Source organism: Ruditapes philippinarum, unplaced genomic scaffold, assembly GCF_026571515.1.
Source record: "Ruditapes philippinarum isolate M1 unplaced genomic scaffold, ASM2657151v2 ctg8603_1_1_1_1, whole genome shotgun sequence".
NCBI classification, from domain to species: domain Eukaryota; kingdom Metazoa; phylum Mollusca; class Bivalvia; order Venerida; family Veneridae; genus Ruditapes; species Ruditapes philippinarum.
The window spans coordinates 5,855-32,214 of NW_026863290.1; the positions used below are offsets into that span (position 1 = coordinate 5,855).

General features: G+C 32.3%; 2 protein-coding genes across 2 annotated transcripts in view; both read left to right on the forward strand.

The window, feature by feature from the left end:
• LOC132721732 (platelet endothelial aggregation receptor 1-like) lies at positions 1–17,086 on the forward strand. The gene is made up of 13 exons (XM_060706100.1): positions 1–7; positions 331–522; positions 5,317–5,454; positions 7,218–7,415; positions 8,072–8,209; positions 8,560–8,850; positions 9,486–9,629; positions 10,986–11,183; positions 11,849–11,986; positions 12,340–12,633; positions 13,269–13,412; positions 16,107–16,304; positions 16,955–17,086. Exons 1-10 carry the CDS (start codon positions 1–3, stop codon positions 12,444–12,446), a joined length of 1,551 nt encoding a protein of 516 aa, XP_060562083.1. The 3' UTR covers positions 12,447–12,633; positions 13,269–13,412; positions 16,107–16,304; positions 16,955–17,086.
• The window catches only part of LOC132721734 (uncharacterized), a 12,954-nt gene continuing 2,031 nt past the window's right edge, over positions 15,438–26,360 (forward strand). The window contains exons 1-7 of the mRNA XM_060706102.1: positions 15,438–15,471; positions 16,107–16,304; positions 16,955–17,092; positions 17,426–17,716; positions 18,282–18,425; positions 19,548–19,760; positions 22,106–22,312. Of these exons, the coding sequence (XP_060562085.1) occupies positions 15,438–15,471; positions 16,107–16,304; positions 16,955–17,092; positions 17,426–17,716; positions 18,282–18,425; positions 19,548–19,760; positions 22,106–22,312 (1,225 nt within the window). The remainder of the gene's footprint in view (positions 15,472–16,106; positions 16,305–16,954; positions 17,093–17,425; positions 17,717–18,281; positions 18,426–19,547; positions 19,761–22,105; positions 22,313–26,360) is intronic.

Sequence of the window (26,360 nt, forward strand, 5' to 3'; positions counted from 1 at the left end):
ATGATAGGTGAATATATACCTTAAATATCACCATAAGTCACGTAAATCTATTCTTTACTTAAGATAATATAATAATGTAGTTTACATAAACAGTTATCATAATAATGCCTTTTAAGCCGGATTTTAAAAGTTTTTCATAACGCTTGGTACATCCATTTATAGCGTATTTGTGTTATATTTATTTAAGAATGATTTGAAAAAAAAATCAGTTATAAATGTTAGTTTTGGAAATAATCACCAAAGGCTCGTTCAGACATATAAGGATTAAAAAAGGTTTAAATTGATTTGTGTAATTATACAACTGTTTTGTACGCTTTTTTTATTTTTCAGTTTATAATAAGAATTGCAGTAAGCCAGAGGACTGCACAACATTGAAGAATTCGATATGTGCGACGCTAAATACAACGGAGACGTCAAACACCACAAGTAACACAGCTGATACAATGGTAAATGTCAGCAAAACAATTTGTAGATGTAAAACGGGATTCTATTACAACACGCAGAATATTTCTTGTGATAAAGGTAAATACCAATTATGATATAATATGGCATTTTTGTAGGTTGTATATCATCATTATTGATATTTTCACTACGCTGTTTAAGATCATCTATTACTGTCCACAATTACGACTTATTTTTACACATTTAAAACATCTGTTTTTTATACCTTCGGCACTTCTATATTCAATTTGAAATAAATCATTATATTTCAATGTCACAGGGAAAAAAGAACAATCTAAAGGTAACAGAAAACACAAGATAATTTCAATATAATCAGTATTTTACACACCACCAGTTCAAGTGTTTCCTCTGTATTTTAATCGAACGAATTCTTAAATAGTCGTCATGTTTAGTAAAAAAGTATAATTCACTTTGACTAGCAAGCTCGTGTGTTATTTTATGCAAGATGACACAATGTGGGTACTTAAAAGAATAACCCTTTATCGATTGTAAAACAAATACCGATACAGGAAAGGATCCAACGGCGAAGGGTAGGGAGGGTAAAGGGACTGACGCCCCACAGACATATTGGCCTGAATATTTTGTTTTATCAAAAAGGCACTTTGAGAGTAAAACATTAGCAAAAACTGGCTTACGATAAATGTAAGTTACAAAATCCTTGTTTTTTTCGGACTCCTGCTAGCTTTCTGTCCTTCATCAGTGTAGAGGCAGATTAAACCGCTACATAATACCGATTAAAATTTCCTAAGAAAATAAAAAAAAGCCACTTACTCTAAGAGGGCAGGGGACGCATTTGAATGATGGTCTCGGCCAAATCTATTAATAACATAGACATTGTGTTTTGAAAATCCTGAAAATTTTCTTATTTTCTATCGTTCTAATTCTGTCTTGTTTGTGTGTACGAAATGAGCAGTATTTTTTACCCGAAACTAAACATTTGGTAGCTTTGTATGTATTTGTGTCAGTTGACATTTGGCGCCAAACAAGTACACCGTGTATATCCAGTAACGCAGGAATGTGCAAATAACGCAGAAATTGTGCAAAAGTAACGCGAAATTTTGCAATTTAGTGGCCAAAACGAGCACCGCGATAAGTAAATGGACCAATATTATTTATTGTACACCAAATTAGAAGAAATGAGTTAGCGCATACGGCTGCTGAGACATTATACTTTAAACATCATCAAACATATTTCCATGAAAATGTGTATTTTTCAAGATCATTCATGAAAATGACGACCTGACTAGCGTATTGATGGCGATTTCTAATTTTGTTGATATATTTAAGTACAATAACGTTCATATTACTTTATGTTTTTTATATTCGGTGTACATGAGACATTTTCCAATCTACTCGTGTCATATTACACTTAATTTAGCAGATAAAACATAATTGAGGCCATTTGTACGAGGTAACGCCGAATTCGTGAACAAACACTGAAGCAACGGCGGTTATCACATTAAAAGTAGCTAAATCTTATTTTACTAGCTTCCTTCTATTGTTATTCGGCACTTGTAGTTTGACAAATGTCTTAGGTATACAGAATATGAAAAAACGTTTTAAATGTGTTAAATTGATATTTATTTGACTAAACACAAACGTCACCTACAAAATGGGCTGTCTTTCTCACGAATGATCTAAGAAAGTAAACAAAATGCTGAAAAAATTGGAATGCTGGTTAAAGTATAATGTCATAGCAGTTGTATGCGCTTATTCATTTCTTTAAATTTGCTTTATAATAAAATATTTTGGTTCATTTACTTACTGTCTTATTTCTTTTGGCAATAGCGTTACACAGATTCGGCGTTACTTTAACGTTAATTGCACATTCCTGCATTGCAGGATATGCACGGTGAAGTACAAAAGTTTGGATAAATTTTGTGAAAAATCTAAACGGAGGACAGACAACTCATTGGGCGTTTTTGAAAATGACATTGATTGCACTGTGTGTTATTCATAGTTTTTAAGAAATTGTGCGAATTCTGGACTATCCTGCACCTTCATGAAGATGGCCCATATTAGTATATTTCAGGTGTGATATTTGTTGGGTGGGGGTAAATATAAATTGCTGTCAGTCATTATCCTTAGGAGCAATGCATTGGCAAACTATTATTTTGTAAAACTGGTTATGTGCCTGTGTAACAGATTTTGAAATATTTCGCATTGTTTTTCTGGACATAATTGACCTACGAAATTGCTCATTTTTAGGTTCCTTGCCCCATTGCTATCTAAAAACATTTACTGATCAACCCTTGAATGTGATGATTTTTTCTTATATATATTCAGCTATTTTTAACTTTTCATCTTTATCGATGCTGAAGCGTATGTGGTGTAAATTTTTATTCAAAAGCATTTTAGGGTTTTTAGAGTTTATCATTATTCATTAAAGGGGCTTTTCCTTCCAATGGAAGGCAGGACCATTTATAGGCATTTGTTCATTTTAAGTCATAGATTTATCATAGAAATCTATGGTGGCTGATTTTTGCCATTTCGTTTTTACGACTTGCGACCCAGTCAAGCGAAATGTCGAGAATTAACAAAGTAAAATGGCAGGCGTGCGGAACGAGGACACGCTAATTAGCGGGGGCGCGGGGCAAAAAGTCAAGATCTTTTTTGGAAAATGGCGGGACCGCGAAGCGAAACATTTATTGATATATTGTTGTTCGCGTGTTATAGGGTATATAATATATATTTGTTTATTACATTTCACTGGCCTATACTTAACCTATACTTTTAATAAACTATTTTAAATTATATTATTTTTAAATATACACACATACAAACACAAAGCAAATTATATAAGTTTTACATGGTACTTTTACAGGGTGTTATATGCAGTTGTTTGTATTAAAAACTCCTTTTCGTTAAATTTAATTTACTTTTGCACGGGTTAAAAACCAATTGTAACTTTTTTTGCCTTTTTTCGCCAAAAAATTAAAACAATAACAAAGCCATTTTCGTGCTATATAATATTTACCATTTTTGTATTTATTTATTTATATAATTACAAAATCGTATCTTTTGTCGCGTTATCATTCACTTCAACCCCAAATTTCCATAATACTGCCTACCTGGTTAAGCTAACCCGCGACACGCGCACTCTTTAGATTATTCTTATAAAGCTCGATTTGTCGCTCCGCACCCGCGACTTAGCCTATTAGCCTTAGCCTATTTTTGCTCTTCGCACCCGCCATTGTCGATGAACAAAAGGATTATGTGAAAATATTGGGATGGAAATGAAATACATGATGATTTAGAGGGTAGATGTGCAGTTTTTTTCCGGCAAACATTTTTCTCTTGTGTTTAGTCCAATACATCCGACGTTACGGACTTGTTATAATTTATGTCGGTCAAGCCCGACTTTGCCCAGAAGCAAAACTATCTCATAGCGACGCCATATTTATAGGACTAGAGTTCTATTATTGACATATGACATCTTAATTAAAACGGTTTATGTTAATATTTTTTATGTATATGATAAGTACATGAGTTAGGATTGACAAGTATACATTTTATTTAAATGCGTTTTGAGCTCAACACCCCAAGTATTTGTGAAACCAGACATCAAAACTTTAAACGTTTTTTTTCTCTAAATTTAGATTTTGTCAATTTTTTTATACTTACGATTTCTTAGATTGTGAAATATTTCATTCGAGTCGACTCGATTGGGAACATTTGCAGGTGTGCGATGACGTTGTGTACATGTATTGGTTTATTACTTATAGAACGACAGAAACCAAAACAAAATAAAATCGACAATAATAAAAACGAATTTATCCGGGGCTACAAACGCCTGTTTTTGACATTTTGTTTGTAATTTAAGAAATACAAAATTTCTCTATGTAAAATGTAATCCATTTACTGGCTTAGTATAAAAAAGCCAATCAACATTGCGTTGCTTTATTTTTATGTCTTACAAGCTGCACACATTCTTAGGATTTATGTAATGAGTAACACGAAGGCCATAAATGAATTGTATTTATAGAAAATATGGACAAGAAGGTTCCATAGCATCAAAATTTATTTAAAGTATAAGATATTTCCGTTGGATAGAAAATCATGCGCATCGATTCACTCTTCTTTAAACACAAACAAAAGAAAGCAAAACATTTTCTCAGCTATCTAAGTAAGTTAAAGTAAGTTTTACCTCCTTCTCCCTTGCAATCAGACCGCTGACAATTGATATATTTGTGTCAGCAAATTGAACAATCTTGTAAATTACTACATACAATAAAAAGCTGATAAAACTATTGTATCATCATTGTAAATCTTATATATGCTTCACTATTGTGGAGGCGAATTGGTTCCAAAGTTAAGATATAAAAAACTCCTCCATGTTAGATGTAAACTATTTACATGCTGCTATTAAAAGTCCATTAACAACATTGATATTGCCTTGTTTTATTTTTATGTCTTACAAGCTGAACAAACTCTTGGGATTAACTAAATGAGAAACACGATGACCTGAATGAAATTAAAGTCAAATGTAAGCAAAATTAAAAACGGTATCTTATATAATAAGACTATAATCATTATACATGTTTGGGTGCATCATTTCACTATATCGATCCGCAAATGTTTACGCCTTTTTGTCAAAAGGGAGAAAAAATGAAATAACTAATGGTTAGGATATATTCCTTACCATTTGTTATTTCATTAATGAAAACGATAAAAGGAAAAGAAAAAGTTCCGACGTATCAAAACGTTTCTGAAATGTTTTGTGACATGTTTACAAGTTAAAAATTAGTATAATTAGTTTGAACATTGTAATGGAGAGTTACAAAAAGTGAGGACAGTGTAAGAAATTTGCCACTTAATGATTTAAAGTTATAATATTAAAATTTGTGATTTCAGTTATTGACAAAAAATGTCAAGACGAGGAAACACGTTTATCATGCCTTCGAGTAGGAAATGCAAATTGTAAAAAAAATGAAAGTTGTAAATGTGAACATGGGTTCGTGAAGGGTGATGGCGGAATATCTTGTGAAACAGGTACGTTGATGCTTAGGCATTATACTTTTGTGAAATTAGCGATTCATGTATTAAATACTATAATAATATAAGCATCTTAAGACATATTGACGAACTTGAGCTACTGATTTGTCAAGAATGAACAAACTTGGTGCTAAGTGCAAAAACAAGGATAAAGGGTAAAAAGAATAAATATTGTGCAACGGCCTAATGTTTTCTAGTGGACATAGTTTTATATTTGTACTTAAGGTCTGAAATGTAACTATTGTGGTCATACAGGAAGTAACTAAACATGTGTCGTAAATTCTTCCTTCAACAGCAAAAGTCTTCGTTAATTTGAATATCCTTCGCATGCATGATTTTATGATAATCGAAATACTACATCTGCATTTTTATCTTACAAAACTATGTTGACTTTGATAACTTTTATTTTCATCGCTTATAATTAACGCTTAGTTCCTGTTAAGTATTTTATTTATTTTGTTGCAGCAGTATGTGCAACTGAATAGATAAGGAATATTGCAATACTGTTTATTATTTGTTTCTGTTTCTTAGAATTATTTAATAATTTCTATAAAGCTCAGAGGGGACTGTTTACTCCTGCGATCAATAAAATTTCCATATACAAAAGTTTCTTTTCAGCATATTGCGTACGAGAAATAACGTGACGAAAATAATTTAACTGCTATCATAAATATATCAAGCATAAAAGAGTTATAACAGCCCAAATAATAATAAACATTGAACAACGATCCTCCTAAGATCACTTGTCTGACACATCAACATCTCGGCCAAGCCGCAACACATTGGATCAATATTGGGCTCACTCCTGGGGCAACTTTTTTTTTATAAAATCCTGTATGTATATTTAAGTTCAGTTTTGTTTTACTTGTCTCAAACATACATACATGTTCATCGCCAATACGATGTGATAATGTATGGCGGTAAAGATAAATAAAATCATGAGACAAGTATGACATAATTGATCACATGTATGAGAAAGCGCTTTTCAGTCTTAATATTGTGAAACTTAAATGCAAATAGTTTAAAAATTGTCATATAACAGATATTGGGTATGTGTCATTCCTTTATGGGTCTCAACAAAACTGAGATTATTTTTTAATCATGCCCTCTGGGTCAATATATTGCCCGCTCAGGGAGTCCCTTTATTGATATAGATTTAATAAAGAAAGAAAAGTCTTATTGGGTGAAACAACAATGCCAAGACCTATCCTTGGCATGTAGCATTGTGGACCTCTGCAAATCGGGGGACAATATTGGCCCGCCCCGGTGTCACTTGATTTTTGTAGACTTCTATTGGAAAACAAACATTATAGTTAAAAATGGAATATCAAAGAACGCCTCAAACGATAAAATTGAAAATGTTGCAGGCACCTATTCATGGACGGTAATGGAATGTACAAATTTACCATCTCTGCCCCCTAGCACCGACGAACTTATGTTTAGTCATTGACATAAAGCCTTATGTATTAATGATAGATATTCGGATTAAATAAGATTAATTTGAAAAACTAGGGAATGACAGTAGCTTTACCAAGATTGCTTAATGTTTACATGCCTTGTACTTTTGGTCTCCTGAATTTAATCTAGAGTAATTTTGATTTTATATCGCAGAATTATTAACAAGCATTCACTAAATGTTAGACCAGAAAGTCTTATACAAATAAAAGTTTATTTAATGGAGCTTTCCACTAGTAACTGTTTGTTTTCCCTCAAATTCATGATTAGTATGCTTGTACACATTTTTGTATTTGGCATTACAGTATATAAGAAAAGAAACTGTAGTGATGACACATCATGTAGCAAATTACAACACTCAGTATGTGTCAAGCCAGCTAGAACAACAGTTGCCATGACATCGATTGCTTCTACTGAAAGTTCTAGTTCGCAAATAATATATGGCAAATGTGAATGTGACAGTGGATATTATTATAACAACTCACAATTTGCTTGCCAGAAAGGTATTGTGTTAAGTTTCAATGTCGTTCCCTCATGAATATAAACTGTTGTTTTAACATGTAAAAGAAAAAGACTTTTTGAAAGCTTACATCCGTCATTAGTCATAAATATTGCGCGTGTCTGGAAAAAGTGTATTTATATTTAAATAGGATTATTGTAAAACTTAAATAGATATTTTTTATCATCGGGGTAATGTGTTTCGAATTATATTTGAAATACACCGATTTAAGCCATTTCCTACATTAAAATACACAAGGATTACTAATTTCGAAAATAATTTTTAGTGTTGGCTGATTCTCTTTTTTCAATATAGTATTCCAATAGACGAATACTAATAGAACATGTTTAATTTCCACTTGACCCTTTGTTGTTTCTTCTGTAGTTTATAAAATTGCAAACACATATCATTTTATCTAAAATCAAAATCATGTTTATGTCCAATGTCTGAAATAGCTAGAACAAGTCAATGCAGTTTGTATGGTTATGATGTTTTAATTGCTATCTATTCGTAACGTTTCTATGTGTCATTTTCCATGTTTGAAATTCCATAAGGAAAGTAAAAGCCACAGTTATTCATTGTTTTCGACTAGTTCAATTATGTACTTATGCAAAGGATGGAATCAAATATTTTGAAATGGTTTTCCGGTATCTTGTTCAGTTCTTCGAAATGCTTGTGGTGTTAGTGATGGTGCAAATACATGCAGTGATGTACAACATGCTATATGTGCAGAGAATAAAACTTGTGTATGTGGACCAGGTTTTGAAATTAACACTGAAAATACGTCTTGCAATGAAGGTATTATATTATCAGTCTTGTAATGTCATGTCATTTGCTTGAATATATTAAAACATAAAAAAGACCGAGTAAATTACAAAATTAATATTGCAATTAAATTACAAAATCAGTTCAAATATAGCAGATTGTTTCTTTAAGAATGTTTGTGAGATAGCACAGCTAAATATGAAAAAGAATGTTTTGTCTAGTCTTGAAACCTTGTTGAACAAAAAGATTTCAAGTATCATGAGAACAAAGTTTACATATACAATGTATTTGCAAACCTATGTTTAAAAGCCCTAAACAAACATGACTTACAAAAAGGTTAATGGTATTTGTCATAACAATACTCTGATTTTGTTTTATTCTAGTTCATAATAGTTCATGTACGCCACAAAATCAACATTCTGGATGCTTGTTCTTACCTAATTCAATATGCACCACTGAAACCAAAAACAGTGGTTCCGCACATATGACAGTACCTTACCCTACTACATCAACATTATTTTCATCACCGTCAACAACAACAACAAAAACAACAAGAACAGCAGCAGCAACAACACCCAGTCAACAAAGCGACGAAACAAAGAGCAATAAATGCTTATGTCAACATGGATACTACTACATGCAGCGTAATAGAACGCACGCTGCTTGTGAACCCGGTATTTGAATACATATTGCTTTAAACATTATTTATTGAATTGCCGTGTGACACGAGTAAATGAGAAGGCATTTAATAGTTGTTTTATTTTGGCTTATCGGGAACTACAGACTAATTGTTATGTATCATAGCAAGAATATCTGCATTTGTATCTATAAAACCTATGATGTCTTTAAAAATGCTATTTACGTCTTTGTTTAATAATGGACATTGATGACATTTATATACTTAATTTTAACGGAAATAAGAAGTAGTATATGTTAGAAATATTGCACTTCTTACTCTTAATTTTCATTCTTTAAAGTTACTCAGCAATTTTGCTAAGAATGTGTTAATAGTTTGCATGTGATTGTTTCCATTTTGCGGTTCAATTCTTGAAAACTATAAATGTTTTTGATCACTAAGCCTAAAGTTTCAAATACTGTATTTTGCGATATACCAAATGTGAAGGAAATGATTTGACTGCTACAAGTTTAACATTTAATTTTGAACTGAAAAACTTAAAAAAGCTCAAGCATCTTTATTAAATTTGATGATAGACATCAATACCTTGTTTACACAAATACGTTCAAGGATTAAAATAAAGAAATAGATATTTAATTGATTTGTCTAATGATACCACTGTTGTTTTATCAGTTTTAGGTCGTTTTTGTGACGATGCTCATGAGTGTTCGGGAATTACCAACGCTGTATGCACGAAAGGTTTAAATTCAACTGCACCTTTAAGATGTTATTGTGCACATGGATTCGATTCAAACAAAGAATTGACTTGCTTTGAAGGTTGGTTTCTAACGTTTCCTATCTAATGCCCCTGACAAGTGGAATATGAAAGTCGCATCGTCCGTGTATCTGTCCGTCTACATGTGCATCCCAATTTGCACAACATTCGTGTCCGAACTGTATTAGCCATGCATCTAAGAATCTAAAGTAACTTGGCACAAATGTGTATTACTTCATGATGATGTTATGCATCTAAGACCCATGTCCCTCCCTCAAAGGGCAAGGTCACATTTAAAGTTTAACAATTCACATTCTCACAATTAGAGTTAAAAGTAAACGCGTTTGTGTCTAGACTGTAATTTTGTAATGTATGGAAGGATTTTCAAATAACCTACCATATAAGTCTGCCACATAAAGACAACATGTTGCGTATAAGATTCATGGTCAATGTCACACTTATAGTTTAACAGGTACTCATTCTCACATAGAGAGTTTGAAAATACACAATAGTGTCAGGACTGTAACTTTGTCATGCATTAAAGGAGATTAAATAATTTGGCACACATTTCTACCACATCAAGACAACGTGTCGCGTCTGAGGCCAATGCCAATACCTAAAAGTAACTTTGCTAATGTTTCTATATTGCTCAAACACACGTTTAATAGTAACCATGAATTTGTTGCAAGTCAACGTCATGCTTCCCCTTCTTGTCCGTGCAATGGGGCATTTGTCTGTTTCCAGCGGCAGTTTTGTTCCGTTTTTAGTTTGACACCAGGTCTAATTCTCTTGTCATTTGCTATTTCTTATCTTATACATGTACAGTAAACTTGTAACAGTATTGAACAAATACATTCATGTAGGTGAATAGATACCTGCTTCAAATCATCTTTGGTATTCTGTACTTGGCCTTGAAATACTGCATCTTCATAAGTAAAACCTTATGTATTAAATTTAACCTCTTATATGAAGACAAATATATTCTTATCTATGGCTGCCGGTGATGATGACTCGTTTTATCCTAAAATAATGTTCAATCACTGACATAAGACATTACGTATTAAGAAATAAAAATACAGGCTCGGACTCTATTATATTCATTTGAAAATACTTACAGAAATACCGGTACTTTACAAAGATTTATTTTTACATGCCCGCATATAATTTTATCAATCTCTTAATCTAAAATAAATTTGATTTCCTATCGTAGAATTGTCAGTAAGCATGAATTAAATGTTTCTTCACTAAATCATTTGGAAGTTCGTATTCAGATACAAGCATACTTAATAGAGCTTTGCACTAGTCGCTGTTGTTTTTCCTCTATCAATTAAATGTATTTCTTTCTTTGGGGTCATTATGATTATTTTACACATGCATGATTAGCTTGCTTGTACACATTTTTGTATTTGGCATTACAGTATATAAGAAAAGAAACTGTAGTGATGACACATCATGTAGCAAATTACAACACTCAGTATGTGTCAAGCCAGCTAGAACAACAGTTGCCATGACATCGATTGCTTCTACTGAAAGTTCTAGTTCGCAAATAATATATGGCAAATGTGAATGTGACAGTGGATATTATTATAACAACTCACAATTTGCTTGCCAGAAAGGTATTGTGTTAAGTTTCAATGTCGTTCCTCATGAATATAAACTTGTTGTTTTAACATGTAAAAGAAAAAGACTTTTTGAAAGCTTACATCCGTCATTAGTCATAAATATTGCGCGTGTCTGGAAAAAGTGTATTTATATTTAAATAGGATTATTGTAAAACTTAAATAGATATTTTTTATCATCGGGGTAATGTGTTTCGAATTATATTTGAAATACACCGATTTAAGCCATTTCCTACATTAAAATACACAAGGATTACTAATTTTCGAAAATAATTTTTAGTGTTGGCTGATTCTCTTTTTTCAATATAGTATTCCAATAGACGAATACTAAATAGAACATGTTTAATTTCCACTTGACCCTTTTGTTGTTTCTTCTGTAGTTTATAAAATTGCAAAACACACATATCATTTAATCTAAAAATCAAAATCATGTTTATGTCCCAATGTCAGAAATTAGCTAGAACAAGTCAATGCAGTTTGTATGGTTATGATGTTTTAATTGCTATCTATTCGTAACGTTTCTATGTGTCATTTTCCATGTTTGAAATTCCATAAGGAAAGTAAAAGCCACAGTTATTCATTGTTTTCGACTAGTTCAATTATGTACTTATGCAAAGGATGGAATCAAATATTTTGAAATGGTTTTCCGGTTTCTTGTTCAGTTCTTCGAAATGCTTGTGGTGTTAGTGATGGTGCAAATACATGCAGTGATGTACAACATGCTATATGTGCAGAGAATAAGACTTGTGTATGTGGACCAGGTTTTGAAATTAACACTCAAAATACGTCTTGCAATGAAGGTATTATATAATCAGTCTTGTAATGTCATGTCATTTGCTTGAATATATTAAAACATAAAAAAGACCGAGTAAATTACAAAATTAATATTGCAATTAAATTACAAAATCAGTTCAAATATAGCAGATTGTTTCTTTAAGAATGTTTGTGAGATAGCACAGCTAAATATGAAAAAAGAATGTTTTGTCTAGTCTTGAAAACCTTGTTGAACAAAAAGATTTCAAGTATCATGAGAACAAAGTTTACATATACAATGTATTTGCAAACCTATGTTTAAAAGCCCTAAACAAACATGACTTACAAAAAAGGTTAATGGTATTTGTCATAACAATACCCTGATTTTGTTTTATTCTAGTTCATAATAGTTCATGTACGCCACAAAATCAACATTCTGGATGCTTGTTCTTACCTAATTCAATATGCACCACTGAAACCAAAAAACAGTGGGTTCCGCACATATGACAGTACCTTACCCTACTACATCAACATTATTTTCATCACCGTCAAACAACAACAACAAAAACAACAAGAACAGCAGCAGCAACAACACCCAGTCAACAAAGCGACGAAACAAAGAGCAATAAATGCTTATGTCAACATGGATACTACTACATGCAGCGTAATAGAACGCACGCTGCTTGTGAACCCGGTATTTGAATACATATTGCTTTAAACATTATTTATTGAATTGCCGTGTGACACGAGTAAATGAGAAGGCATTTAATAGTTGTTTTATTTTGGCTTATCGGGAACTACAGACTAATTGTTATGTATCATAGCAAGAATATCTGCATTTGTATCTATAAAACCTATGATGTCTTTAAAAATGCTATTTACGTCTTTGTTTAATAATGGACATTGATGACATTTATATACTTAGTTTTAACGGAAACAAGATGTAGTATATGTTAGAAATATTGCACTTCTTACTCTTAATGTTCATTCTTTAAAGTTACTTAGCAATTTTGCTAAGAATGTGTTAATAGTTTGCATGTGATTGTTTCCATTTTGCGGTTCAATTCTTGAAAAATGTAAATGTATTTGATGACTAAGCCTAAAGTTTCAAATTCTGTATTTTGCGATATACCAAATATGAAGGAAATGATTTGACTGCTGGAAGTTTAATATTTAATTTTGAACTGAAAAACATAAAAAAGCTCAAGCATCTTTATTAAATTTGATGATAGACATCAATACCTTGTTTACACAAATACGTTCAAGGATTAAAATAAAGAAATAGATATTTAATAGATTTGTCTAATGATACCACTGTTGTTTTATCAGTTTTAGGTCGTTTTTGTGACGATGCTCATGAGTGTTCGGGAATTACCAACGCTGTATGCATGAAAGGTTTAAATTCAACTGCACCTTTACGATGTTATTGTGCACATGGATTCGATTCAAACAATAAATTGACTTGCTTTGAAGGTTGGTTTCTAACGTTTCCTATCTAATGCCCCTGACAAGTGGCATATGAAAGTCGCATCGTCCGTGTATTTGCCCGTCTACATGTGCATCCCAATTTGCATAACATTCGTGTCCGAACTGTATTTGCCATACATTTACGAATCTTAAAGTAACTTGGCACAAATGTGTATTACTTCATGATGATGTTTTGCATCTAAGACCCATGTCCCTCCCTGAAAGGGCAAGGTCACATTTAAAGTTTAACAATTCACATTCTCACAATTAGAGTTAAAAGTAAACGCGTTTGTGTCTAGACTGTAATTTTGTAATGTATGGAAGGATTTTCAAATAACCTACCATATATGTCTGCCACATAAAGACAATATGTCGCGTATAAGATCCATGGTCAATGTCACCCTTATAATTTTAATGTACTTAATCTCACATAGAGAGTTTGAAAATACACAATAGTGTCAGGACTGTAACTTTTAATGCATTAAAGGAGTTTAAAACAATTTGGCACACATTCCTATAATGTTTCTATATTGCTCAAACACACGTTTATTTGGTAAACATGAATTTATTGCAAGTCGACGTTACGCTTCCCCTTCTTGTCCGTGCAAGGGGGGCATTTGTCTGTTTCCAGCGGCAGTTTTGTTTCGTTTTTAGTTTGACACCAGGTCTAATTCTCTTGTCATTTGCTATTTCTTATCTTATACATGTACAACAAACTTGTAACGGTATTGAACAAATACATTCATGTAAGTGAATAGATACCTGCTTCAAATCATCTTTGGTATTCTGTACTTGGCCTTGAAATACTGCATCTTCATAAGTAAAACCTTATTTAACCTCATATATGAAGACAAATACATTTTAATATGGAAAGCCTTGACTGTCTTATGATTGTAAAAAAACGAACGTTGTTGTGTCACTCTTTCTTTATACAATGTGCACTCATGATTATATTATGTAGATGCATCCTTATATGAATTCAACTGAACAATATGTGATGTCAATGTGTCTTTATATGATGTCGACCAATCATTATACGCTGTGCATTTATGAATATATTATGTGGTAGAATCATTATATACAGTCAACTTATCAATATATTATGTCAATCTTTCATTATACGATGTGCATCTATTATTATACGATGTGCATCTATGAATATATTATGTGGTTGCATCATTTTATACAGTCAACTTATCAATATATTATGTCAATCTTTCATTATACGATGTGCATCTATTGTTATACGACAGCTGCTTTATATGAAGTGCAAACATCATATTATGGTGTGCTTCTGTCATTATACCATGTATACTGATGGGTTTAAATTTACAGGGTTATATCTCACTATGCACCGTTCGTGGCAACAGCGGGAAACTCAAAGTAAATTATATCATATAGTGTTATGCTGACTCTATATAAAGACAATTCTACATAATATAGTGTTGTTTTGACTCTATATAAGAATGGTTCCACATAATATATTCGTAATTGCACATCATATAATGAAAGACTGACATCATATAAGGACACATACACATCATATATTGTTAAGTTGACTCTATATAAGGATAGTTCCACATGATATATTCATTAATGCACATCGTATAATGAAAGACTGACATCATATAAGGACGAATTGACATAATATATTGTTTAGTTGACTCTATATAAAGACGGTTCTACATAATATATTGTTGTTTTGACTCTATATAAGAATGGTTCCACATAATATATTCGTAAATGCACATCATATAATGAAAGACTGACTTCATATAAGGACATATTCACATCATATATTGTTATTTTGACTCTATATAAGGATTGTTTCACATAATATACTGAAAAATGCACATCGTATAATGATAGATTGACATCGTATAAGGACGCGTTGACATCATATAATGTTGACTCTATATAAGAATCATTCCACATATTAATATAATTATAACTTCACATTATATAATGACAGATTGACTTCATAAAAGGACAGAATGACATCATATATTGTTATTTTGAACTTATATAAGGATGGCTCCACATAATATATTCAAAAGTGCACAACGTATAATGATAGATGGAAATCATAAAAAGGCACGTTGACATCATATATTGTTCAGTTGACTACATATAAAGATGGATCCACATAATATATCAATGAATGCGCATTGTATAAGGAAAGGTTGACTCAATATATTGCTATTTGGACATAACAACATTTACGTTTATAGTTATAAGACAGTCAAAGCTTTCCATATTTTTATCTATGGCTGCCGGTGATGATGACTCGTTTTATCCTAAAATTATGTTCAAACACTGACATAAGACATTACGTATTAAGAAATAAAAATACAGGCTCGGACTCAATTATATTCATTTGAAAATACTTACAGAAATACCGGTACTTTACAAAGATTAATTTTTACATGCCCCGCATATAATTTTATCAATATCTTAATCTAAAGTAAATTTGATTTCTTATCGTAGAATTGTCAGTAAGCATGAATTAAATGTTTCTTCACTAAATCATTTGGAAGTTCGTATTCAGATACAAGTTTGCTTAATAGAGCTTTGCACTAGTCGCTGTTGTTTTATTCTCTTTCAATTAAATGTATTTCTTTCTTTTGGGTCATTATGATTATTTTACAAATTCATGATTAGGTTGCTTGACTGTACACATTTTTGTATTTGGCATTACAGTATATAAGAAAAGAAACTGTAGTGATGACACATCATGTAGCAAATTACAACACTCAGTATGTGTCAAGCCAGCTAGAACAACAGTTGCTATGACATCGATTGCTTCTACTGAAAGTTCTAGTTCGCAAATAATATATGGCAAATGTGAATGTGACAGTGGATATTATTATAACAACTCACAATTTGCTTGCCAGAAAGGTATTGTGTTAAGTTTCAATGTCGTTCCTTCATAATATAATCTTGTGTTTTAACATGTAAAAAAGAAAATTTTTTGAAAGCTAACAGCCGCCATTAGTCATAAATATTGCGCGTGTCTGGAAAAAGTGTATTTATATCTAAATAGGATTATTGTAAAACTTAAATCAATATTTTTATCACCGGGGTAATGTGTTCCGAATTATATTTGAAATACACCGATTTAAGCCATTTCCTACATTAAAATACACAAGGATTAGTCACTTCGAAAATAATGTTTAGTGTTGTTTGATTCTCTATTTTCAAGATATTATTCCGATAGACGAATACTAATAGTGCATGCTTAATTTTGACTTGACACTTTGTTGTTTCTTCCGTAGTTTATAAAATTGCAATCATATATCATTTTATCTAAAATCAAAATCATGTTTATGTCCAATGTCTGAAATAGCTAGAACAAGTCATCGCAGTTTGTATGGTTATGACATTTTAATTATCCATTCGTAACGTTTCTATGTGTCATTTTCCATGTTTGAAATTCCATAAGGAAAGTAAAAGCCACAGTTATTCATTGTTTTCGACTAGTTCAATTATGTACTTATGCAAAGGATGGAATCAAATATTTTGAAATGGTTTTCCGGTTTCTTGTTCAGTTCTTCGAAATAATTGTGGTGTAAGTGATGGTGCAAATACATGCAGTTATGTACAACATGCTATATGTGCAGAGAATAAAACTTGTGTATGTGGACCAGGTTTTGAAATTAACGCTCAAAATACGTCTTGCAATGAAGGTATTATATTATAAGTCTTATGATGTCATGTCATTTGCTTGAATATATTAAAACATTATAAAGACCGATTAAATTCCAAAATGAATGCTGCTATTGTATTACAAAATCAGTTCAAATATAGCAGTTTGTTTCTTTAAAAATGATTGAAAGATACAGTGTAGTACAGCTGATTATAAAAAAAGGATGTTTTGTCTAGACTAGCTAGTCGAACCAATGATCTTCATGTAGAACACAGTTAATATTTATTTGCAAACCAATGTAAATAAGCCCCACACAAACATGACTTAAAATGTTAATAGCATATGTCACAACAATACTATGTTTTCATTCTAGTTCATAAAAGTACATGTTCGCCACAAAATCAACATTTTGGATGCTTGTTTTTACCTAATTCAATATGCACCATTGAAACCAAAAACAGTGGTTCCTCACTTATAACAGTACGTTACCATTCATCCTCAACATTTTTATCATCACCGTCAACAAAAACAACAGCAACAACAACAACAACAACATCAGCAATAACAAGTCAACTAAGCGACGAAGCAGAGAGCTTTACATGCTTATGTAAACATGGATACTACTACCTTCAGCTTAACGAAACGCACGCTGCTTGTGAACCCGGTATTTGAACACTGTTTTCTAAATCGATTTTTTTATTAAATTGCGTATGACACCTATGAAACAGAAGGCATTACATAGTTTATATGGTTCATCGGAAACTTTTAATCGTATTGCTACCACTTAAATGGACATGATTACCTTTATATACTTAATTTTAACAGAAATTAGTGTACTATATATTAAAAATATGGCACTACTTTCTTTTATTTTGTATTCTTTTAAGTAATTTAACAATATTGCTTTTTGTAAATTATTCCAGGTGATTGTTTTTTTGCGGTTGGATTCTTGAAAAATATCAATATATGTCATGACCAATCCTAAAGTTTCAAATTCACCATTTTGAGTGACAACAAATGCGTGAAGGAAATGATTTGATTGCTGGAATTGAACGTTTATATTTGAATTGTAAAAAATGAAGCATCTGAATTGTATTTGGTTATGTAAATTAAAACCTTGTTCAGACTTACGCACTAGGATAAAATAAGTATAAAATAGGTTTTTAATCAATCTTTGAACAGTGTTTGATATTCAGTATAATTACAATAACATGACGTTTTTATTAAAGTATTAGGTCGGCCATGTGACAATGATCAACAGTGTTCGGGAATTATCAATGCTGTATGCAAAGGAATGCTACATTCAACTACAGTAAAAAGGTGTTTTTGTGCAAATGGATTCGACTCAAGCAATCAATTGTTTTGCTTTGAAGGTTGGTTTTCTTACGTTTCGTTCCCGTCGTTTTTTTATGAGCCAGATTCCTCGTTTTCAGTTGCTTATCATTTATTTAGCTTATATAACAAATGAGAGAAAAAAATATTGATTTAATGCATTCATGTTGGTGAATAGAGATACGTATTTGAATTCATCTTTTTTATTCTGTTCGTTGTAATATGACATGGTTAGAGTAAACTGCCTCTTTATTAGTACATCCTAATATATGAAAGTTATCCTTTAATACGGAATGCAAAATAAATGTATATGACTGTCGATGCTGATGACTCATTTTATCCTTAAATTATGTTAAGTTATTGACTTATTGTCTATGAAATATTTGTGCACCTTCTGCATAGTCGCAGAAATTAGTATTTTAATTTATTTCAGCCTGGGATCCACTTTTTAAAAATCCAAGATAGTCGCCAAAATCCAATATGGCCACCAAAATGTACAATGTACATGGGACATGACAAAATATAGTTATTTATGACATGAAACATGATAAAAACTGACATTGTAGGCCAAAAAATAGTTATTGCTTTGAAACATTCTTTAGTAGCATAGGTAGAAAATTCAATATGGCTTCATAATCCATGATGACCGCCATTAAATGATTATTTTTGGACAAATTTCTATGATAAAGATAATTCATATGATCGATACTCTTTATACATAAAACACACTAATAAACTGGCATTCCTGCATAACAACCAAACACACAGGTGTACATTTATAATAAAACCATGCGAGCACATTATTTAGCTCGATATGGACTAAATAAGAGTCATTTGTAAATACTTATAGAAATGCAAGTAAATTTATTAAGATTTAGTAGATTAACATAACCCGAAAATTTTTGTCCCGTAAATTGTATCTAGAGTAATTTTGGTAATAATGTTATTTTTTAGTAAGCATGCAATAAATGTTAGTCCATATTCCTGAAACAAAAAAAATGCACGTTTAATTCATTGAGCATATAAAACAAACAAACACTCGTCACAGCTCTTATTTTCTCGTACATTTTAACGTATTTCTTTCTTTTTGGTCATTATGAAAAGTGTTTTACAAAATAATTATTATCTTGCTTGTACACATTTTTATTGGTTTACCTTTGCAGTGTATAGGAACAAAAACTGCAGTAATGACACATCCTGTAGCAGTTTACAACACTCAAGGTGTGTCAGACCAGTTAGTACAACGGTTAAAACGACATCGATTCCTTCAACTAAAACGATTCTTACAGAAACATCTATTTCGCAAATCATATATGGCAAATGTGAATGTGACAGTGGATATTATTATAATAACTCAAAGTTTGCTTGCAAGAAAGGTACTTATACATACACAGTTTTTAGTTTTGTTTTAAAAGATTTAATTAATAAAAGATGTTATAAGTTTTACACATGCAGATAATTCAGCACAAGATAAATGTTGAGTGCGCATGTTTTTGGCACTTTAAGTTCATTCTATTTGATCTTTTGATCAGCATGTCAGTTGAACATGAATATTGAATCATCTGAAATAAAGTTGCCGACTTTTTAAGTGTCCCTTTGGCGTTTTCACTGTAATATGTAGACTCTCTTACCTCTGATCTCCTTTCAAAGATTTATTCTATTTAGTTTCGCTCATTGTTTTCTCGTTTAGGGCAAACGCATACTTGGGGGCCATACGCTGATTTTTATGGAATGTCTCTGACATGAATATGTCATATTGGAAAATCCATGATAACCACCGTATAAACCAAAAAACATATGCTTCCATTTTGAAATTCCACCATTTTAATATTCAAATATTTTATTTGCTTAAACCGTGCTGTGGGACATGGACAGTAGCTTTCACTTTCTATTACTGTACATGAACAGGCTCAACCAAACAGAGCCAGTACCATTTTGAATTTTGGGAGTTATTTAAGAATTCGGGTTTTCTATTTATCTATTCATCTTAATACACATTTTGTCAAGTCATCTTTATCTAATCTTGAGCCTTCTTATTCCTAAAGTGACAAACATATTTAATTTCTGAGAAAAAAGCTTTGTTCATATTTAACAAAATAAAAGCGATACAAACTTAAGTAGTATTTAAATGTAACAAATGTTTGAAAAGCATGTACGTATATATCATTTTATGTTCGTTTCAAAACATCTATAGACACATCTTTGTCATTTCTTAAGTACGTTTGATATTAAAAACGGATTTATATAAAAATTATCTCGGTTGTTTTTTGCCCATGTCTTTCAACATTACCACTTAAAACACCTCTATAAATAGCCCAAAATGTATAAATTGTTTTATTTGCAAGCTTTGCACACAAATCCACTATTTTGCGCTGCCGTCTAAAAATTGTTCCTTGATCAAAACATTTAGATTATTGGTGAATTGTCTTTATACTTGGCCACAACAATACTTGTGGCAAGATCTTCATTAATAAATGGCATTTAACTTCAAGGTCAAGTTTCTAAATTGTGCCTTTGTTTTCAATTGCTATAAGTGGCTATAACTTTGTTTTTTTAATGGATTGTCTTTAAACCGAAACACAATAATCTTTTAGGACAGACTTCTAAGTGAATAAGACAGACCTTGACATTCACTCATGAATGACTTTGACCTTTTTCATTTTTGTTCTGCTGTAACTTGATGTAATTTTGTTATTATTGAATGGATTGACTGTATATTATAACAGAACAGTCTTTAGGATATGACTTTCATGTACATAAGATCAGTATATATGTTATTCAAAGTGGTCTTGACTCTTTTATGACTTTGATCTTCAAGGGTGTCACTGATTTTTGCTGTTATAATTGACAGTAACTTGTAATGAAGAAATGGATTATCTACAGACTTGAACAACCCATCATTTGGATATGACCTTCTTGAAAACTAACCTTGACATTGAGCTTTAAATGACCTTGAACGTCAAGGTCAAATTATGAAATTTTAGTTAGATATTCAGTATTTGTTATTAATGTACAGATTTGATTTAACCTTGAACAAATCAAGTCTTGCTTTCAAACAAACATATCAAATGACTTAGATATGACATTGACCTGAACTTATCCTGACTGTCAAGGTCAAATTAATGCAATTCTTAGCTTTTTTTCTGTAGCTGGTTATAACTTTATTATTTATACATGGATTAACTCATTTTAAGACATTTTAGGTCAAAACTTTCAAGTTAATTAAACTCAAACTGACCTTGACTCATATATGACCTTGACCTTGAAAGTCAATTTATTTTATTTTCACTGATTGTTGATATAATTGTCTGTTACTTTGTAATTAATCAATGAATTATGTTAATACATGGACAGAATAGCCTTTTAGACAACACATTATAAAAGGTTGAACTGACCTCAACCCTGAGCTTCAGATGACCTTGAATTTGGATTAAGTAGTCATGATTGTGCTATTTATATACAGATTTAGATTTTTAGATTCATACGTGGAGAAAATAACACTTGTGTCTGAACGAACATGTGAATTAATCATTATTGCAAATGTAAACCTATTTTGACTTTCACCTGTTCACTTACTTTATTTCATTGGATGGACACACTGTCACTTTACGATATTGAATCAAGCAGATTCACTTGACTGATCTTGTTTGTAGGAGGTATGTTCTATTATATATATATATATATATATATAAAGTTATATGGTGTCATATATATTTTCCAGGATGCAATCTTCCGGATGTAGGCAACACATTAACGGTTATTGAATCAAGTCAGGCAAATGATAACTTATTTAAACAAGGTTTTGTTCTGAATTACAAGTGTAAAGAAGGATATGTATTCGATAACAACTCCACAAATCACGTTATAAAGAATACGACATGCTTATTTGACGGAACATTTCAGCAGTTAAAAAGTTGCTATAAAAAAGGTGATCATTTTTCTCAAACCCTTATACATGTATTAAATGTTATCAGATATTGTTTATTTGATAAACATTGCACTATTTATATCGGGTAAGAAAGCTCAGAAAATAAGTTTATAGAAAGGAAAAATATACAGGAATTGACAAATACAAAATACTATACCGGAATAGTGATCTAATTTCTTACTGTACATATTCTATAGAAATATGTCTCTGCTTTTTATTGTATACCTTTCTCTACCTCTTTAACCCATTACTTCATATACACGCCTTTTAACGCCTTTTTCAACCCCCCTCTTTTTGTTGTCTCAAATTATCGCCAAGAAAATTTTGGACTTGTGAGAGGCTGTAAATGACCCCAGATTGATCATAAGGTAACGTGTAACCAACGCTGAAAAACATTTGACTCTATCTCAATCCATTGAAAAGTTGCAGCACTTTGAAATCAATTTTGATGGAAAAAATCAACGCAAAATAGTGATTTTTGGCAATTTTGAGATGTCCCCTCGTTGCCATGGTAACAGAAAATTTAAGCCTGGGCATGTTGTTCCAAGGGCAATGGTCCAGTCAACATTTGTGCCAAGTTTGATTAGTGTTGAAGCAGTTTTTATAGTATTATAGCAATTTGAACTTGTAACGGGAGACTTTTCAATGAAAACAGCCATTTTTCACAAAATGCTCATGAAGTAATGGGTTAATGAAAAAAATCAAAAAATCTACAAAACAACAATTTTTCTTCAAATTTATATGACAGGCCATGTTCAAACATGAAAAAACGCGATTTAGGGTAATTTCAAGTATTTTCATCATTTTCTGTTAACCCATTACTTCATATACACGCCTTTTAACGCCTTTTTCAACCCCCCCCCTCTTTTTGTTGTCTCAAATGATGAAAAAATGCCTTATTAAGGCCCCAAACACTTGATTTTGTTTGAGAAATGTTGTTAAAAAAAGTGACCTCTTTTTCGGCGCGGCCCCCCAACTAAAAGATACATCAGGGGGTTGCCAGAAGGGGGATGTGCCCCCTTCTGTTTGGGGGAGTTTGAAGGGGGGCGAAGTCCCCCTCATCGCCAAGAAAATTTTCGACTTGTGAGAGGCTGTAAATGACCCCAGATTGATCATAAGGTAACGTGTAACCAACGCTGAAAAACATTTGACTCTATCTCAATCCATTGAAAAGTTGCAGCACTTTGAAATCAATTTTGATGGAAAAAATCAACGCAAAATAGTGATTTTTGGCAATTTTGAGATGTCCCCTCGTTGCCATGGTAACAGAAAATTTAAGCCTGAGCATGTTGTTGCAAGGGCAATGGTCCAGTCAACATTTGTGCCAAGTTTGATTAGTGTTGAAGCAGTTTTTATAGTATTATAGCAATTTGAACTTGTAACGGGAGACTTTTCAATGAAAACAGCCATTTTTCACAAAATGCTCATGAAGTAATGGAAAAAAATCAAAAAATCTACAAAACAACAATTTTTCTTCAAATTTATATGACAGGCCATGTTTAAACGTTAATGAAAAAAATAAAAAAATCTACAAAACAACAATTTTTCTTCAAATTTATATGACAGGCCATGTTTAAACATGGAAAAACGCGATTTAGGGTAATTTCAAGTATTTTCATCATTTTCTGTTAACCCATTACTTCATATTCACGCCTTTTAACGCCTTTTTCAACCCCCCCCCTCTTTTTGTTGTCTCAAATGATGAAAAAATGCCTTATTTAGGCCCCAAACACTTGTTTTTGTTTGAGAAATGTTGTTAAAAAAAGTGACCTCTTTTTCGGCGCGGCCCCCAACCAAAAGATACATCAGGGGGTTGCCAGAAGGGGGATGTGCCCCCTTCTGTTTGGGGGGTTTGAAGGGGGGCGGAGTCCCCCTTATCGCCAAGAAAATTTTGGACTTGTGAGAAGCTGTAAATGACCCCAGATTGATCATAAGGTAACGTGTAACCAACGCTGAAAAAGCATTTGACTCTATCTCAATCCATTGAAAGTTGCAGCACTTTGAAATCAATTTTGATGGAAAAAATCAACGCAAAATAGTGATTTTTGGCAATTTTGAGATGTCCCCTCGTTGCCATGGTAACAGAAAATTTAAGCCTGGGCATGTTGTTTCCAAGGGCAATGGTCCAGTCAACATTTGTGCCAAGTTTGATTAGTGTTGAAGCAGTTTTTATAGTATTATAGCAATTTGAACTTGTAACGGGAGACTTTTCAATGAAAACAGCCATTTTTCACAAAATGCTCATGAAGTAATGGGTTAATGAAAAAAATCAAAAAATCTACAAAACAACAATTTTTCTTCAAATTTATATGACAGGCCGTGTTCAAACATGAAAAAACGCGATTTAGGGTAATTTCAAGTATTTTCATCATTTTCTGTTAACCCATTACTTCATATACACGCCTTTTAACGCCTTTTCAACCCCCCCTCTTTTTGTTGTCTCAAATGATGAAAAAATGCCTTATTTAGGCCCCAAACACTTGATTTTGTTTGAGAAATGTTGTTAAAAAAAGTGACCTCTTTGTCGGCGCGGCCCCCCAACTAAAAGATACATCAGGGGGTTGCCAGAAGGGGGATGTGCCCCCTTCTGTTTGGGGGAGTTTGAAGGGGGGCGGAGTCCCCCTCATCGCCAAGAAAATTTTGGACTTGTGAGAGGCTGTAAATGACCCCAGATTGATCAAAAGGTAACGTGTAACCAACACTGAAAAACATTTGACTCTATCTCAATCCATTGAAAAGTTGCAGCACTTTGAAATCAATTTTGATGGAAAAAATCAACGCAAAATAGTGATTTTTGGCAATTTTGAGATGTCCCCTCGTTGCCATGGTAACAGAAAATTTAAGCCTGGGCATGTTGTTACAAGGGCAATGGTCCAGTCAACATTTGTGCCAAGTTTGATTAGTATTGAAGCAGTTTTTATAGTATTATAGCAATTTGAACTTGTAACGGGAGACTTTCAAATGGAAACAGCCATTTTTCACAAAATGCTCATGAAGTAATGGGTTAATGAAAAAAATCAAAAAATCTACAAAACAACAATTTTTCTTCAAATTTATATGACAGGCCATGTTTAAACATGAAAAAACGCGATTTAGGGTAATTTCAAGTATTTTCATCATTTTCTGTTAACCCATTACTTCATATACACGCCTTTTAACGCCTTTTTCAACCCCCCCCCCTTTTTGTTGTCTCAAATGATGAAAAAATGCCTTATTTAGGCCCCAAACACTTGTTTTTGTTTGAGAAATGTTGTTAAAAAAAGTGACCTCTTTTTCGGCGCGGCCCCCCCAACCAAAAGATACATCAGGGGGTTGCCAGAAGGGGGATGTGCCCCCTTCTGTTTGGGGGGGTTTGAAGGGGGGCGGAGTCCCCCTCATCGCCAAGAAAATTTTGGACTTGTGAGAGGCTGTAAATGACCCCAGATTGATCATAAGGTAACGTGTAACCAACGCTGAAAAACATTTGACTCTATCTCAATCCATTGAGAAGTTGCAGCACTTTGAAATCAATTTTGATGGAAAAAATCAACGCAAAATAGTGATTTTTGGCAATTTTGAGATGTCCCCTCGTTGCCATGGTAACAGAAAATTTAAGCCTGAGCATGTTGTTGCAAGGGCAATGGTCCAGTCAACATTTGTGCCAAGTTTGATAAGTGTTGAAGCAGTTTTTATAGTATTATAGCAATTTGAACTTGTAACGGGAGACTTTTCAATGAAAACAGCCATTTTTCACAAAATGCTCATGAAGTAATGGGTTAATGAAAAAAATAAAAAAATCTACAAAACAACAATTTTTCTTCAAATTTATATGACAGGCCATGTTTAAACATGAAAAAACGCGATTTAGGGTAATTTCAAGTATTTTCATCATTTTCTGTTAACCCATTACTTCATATACACGCCTTTTAACGCCTTTTTCACCCCCCCCTTTTTGTTGTCTCAAATGATGAAAAAATGCCTTATTTAGGCCCCAAACACTTGATTTTGTTTGAGAAATGTTGTTAAAAAAAGTGACCTCTTTTTCGGCGCGGCCCCCCAACCAAAAGAT

Bases quoted from the DNA above. Each gene is read 5' to 3' on its own strand.
- LOC132721732 (XM_060706100.1), top strand. The intron at 523-5,316 runs GTAAATACCAAT...TTGTGATTTCAG, and splicing joins GAATATTTCTTGTGATAAAG to TTATTGACAAAAAATGTCAA. The intron at 7,416-8,071 runs GTATTGTGTTAA...TATCTTGTTCAG, and splicing joins ACAATTTGCTTGCCAGAAAG to TTCTTCGAAATGCTTGTGGT.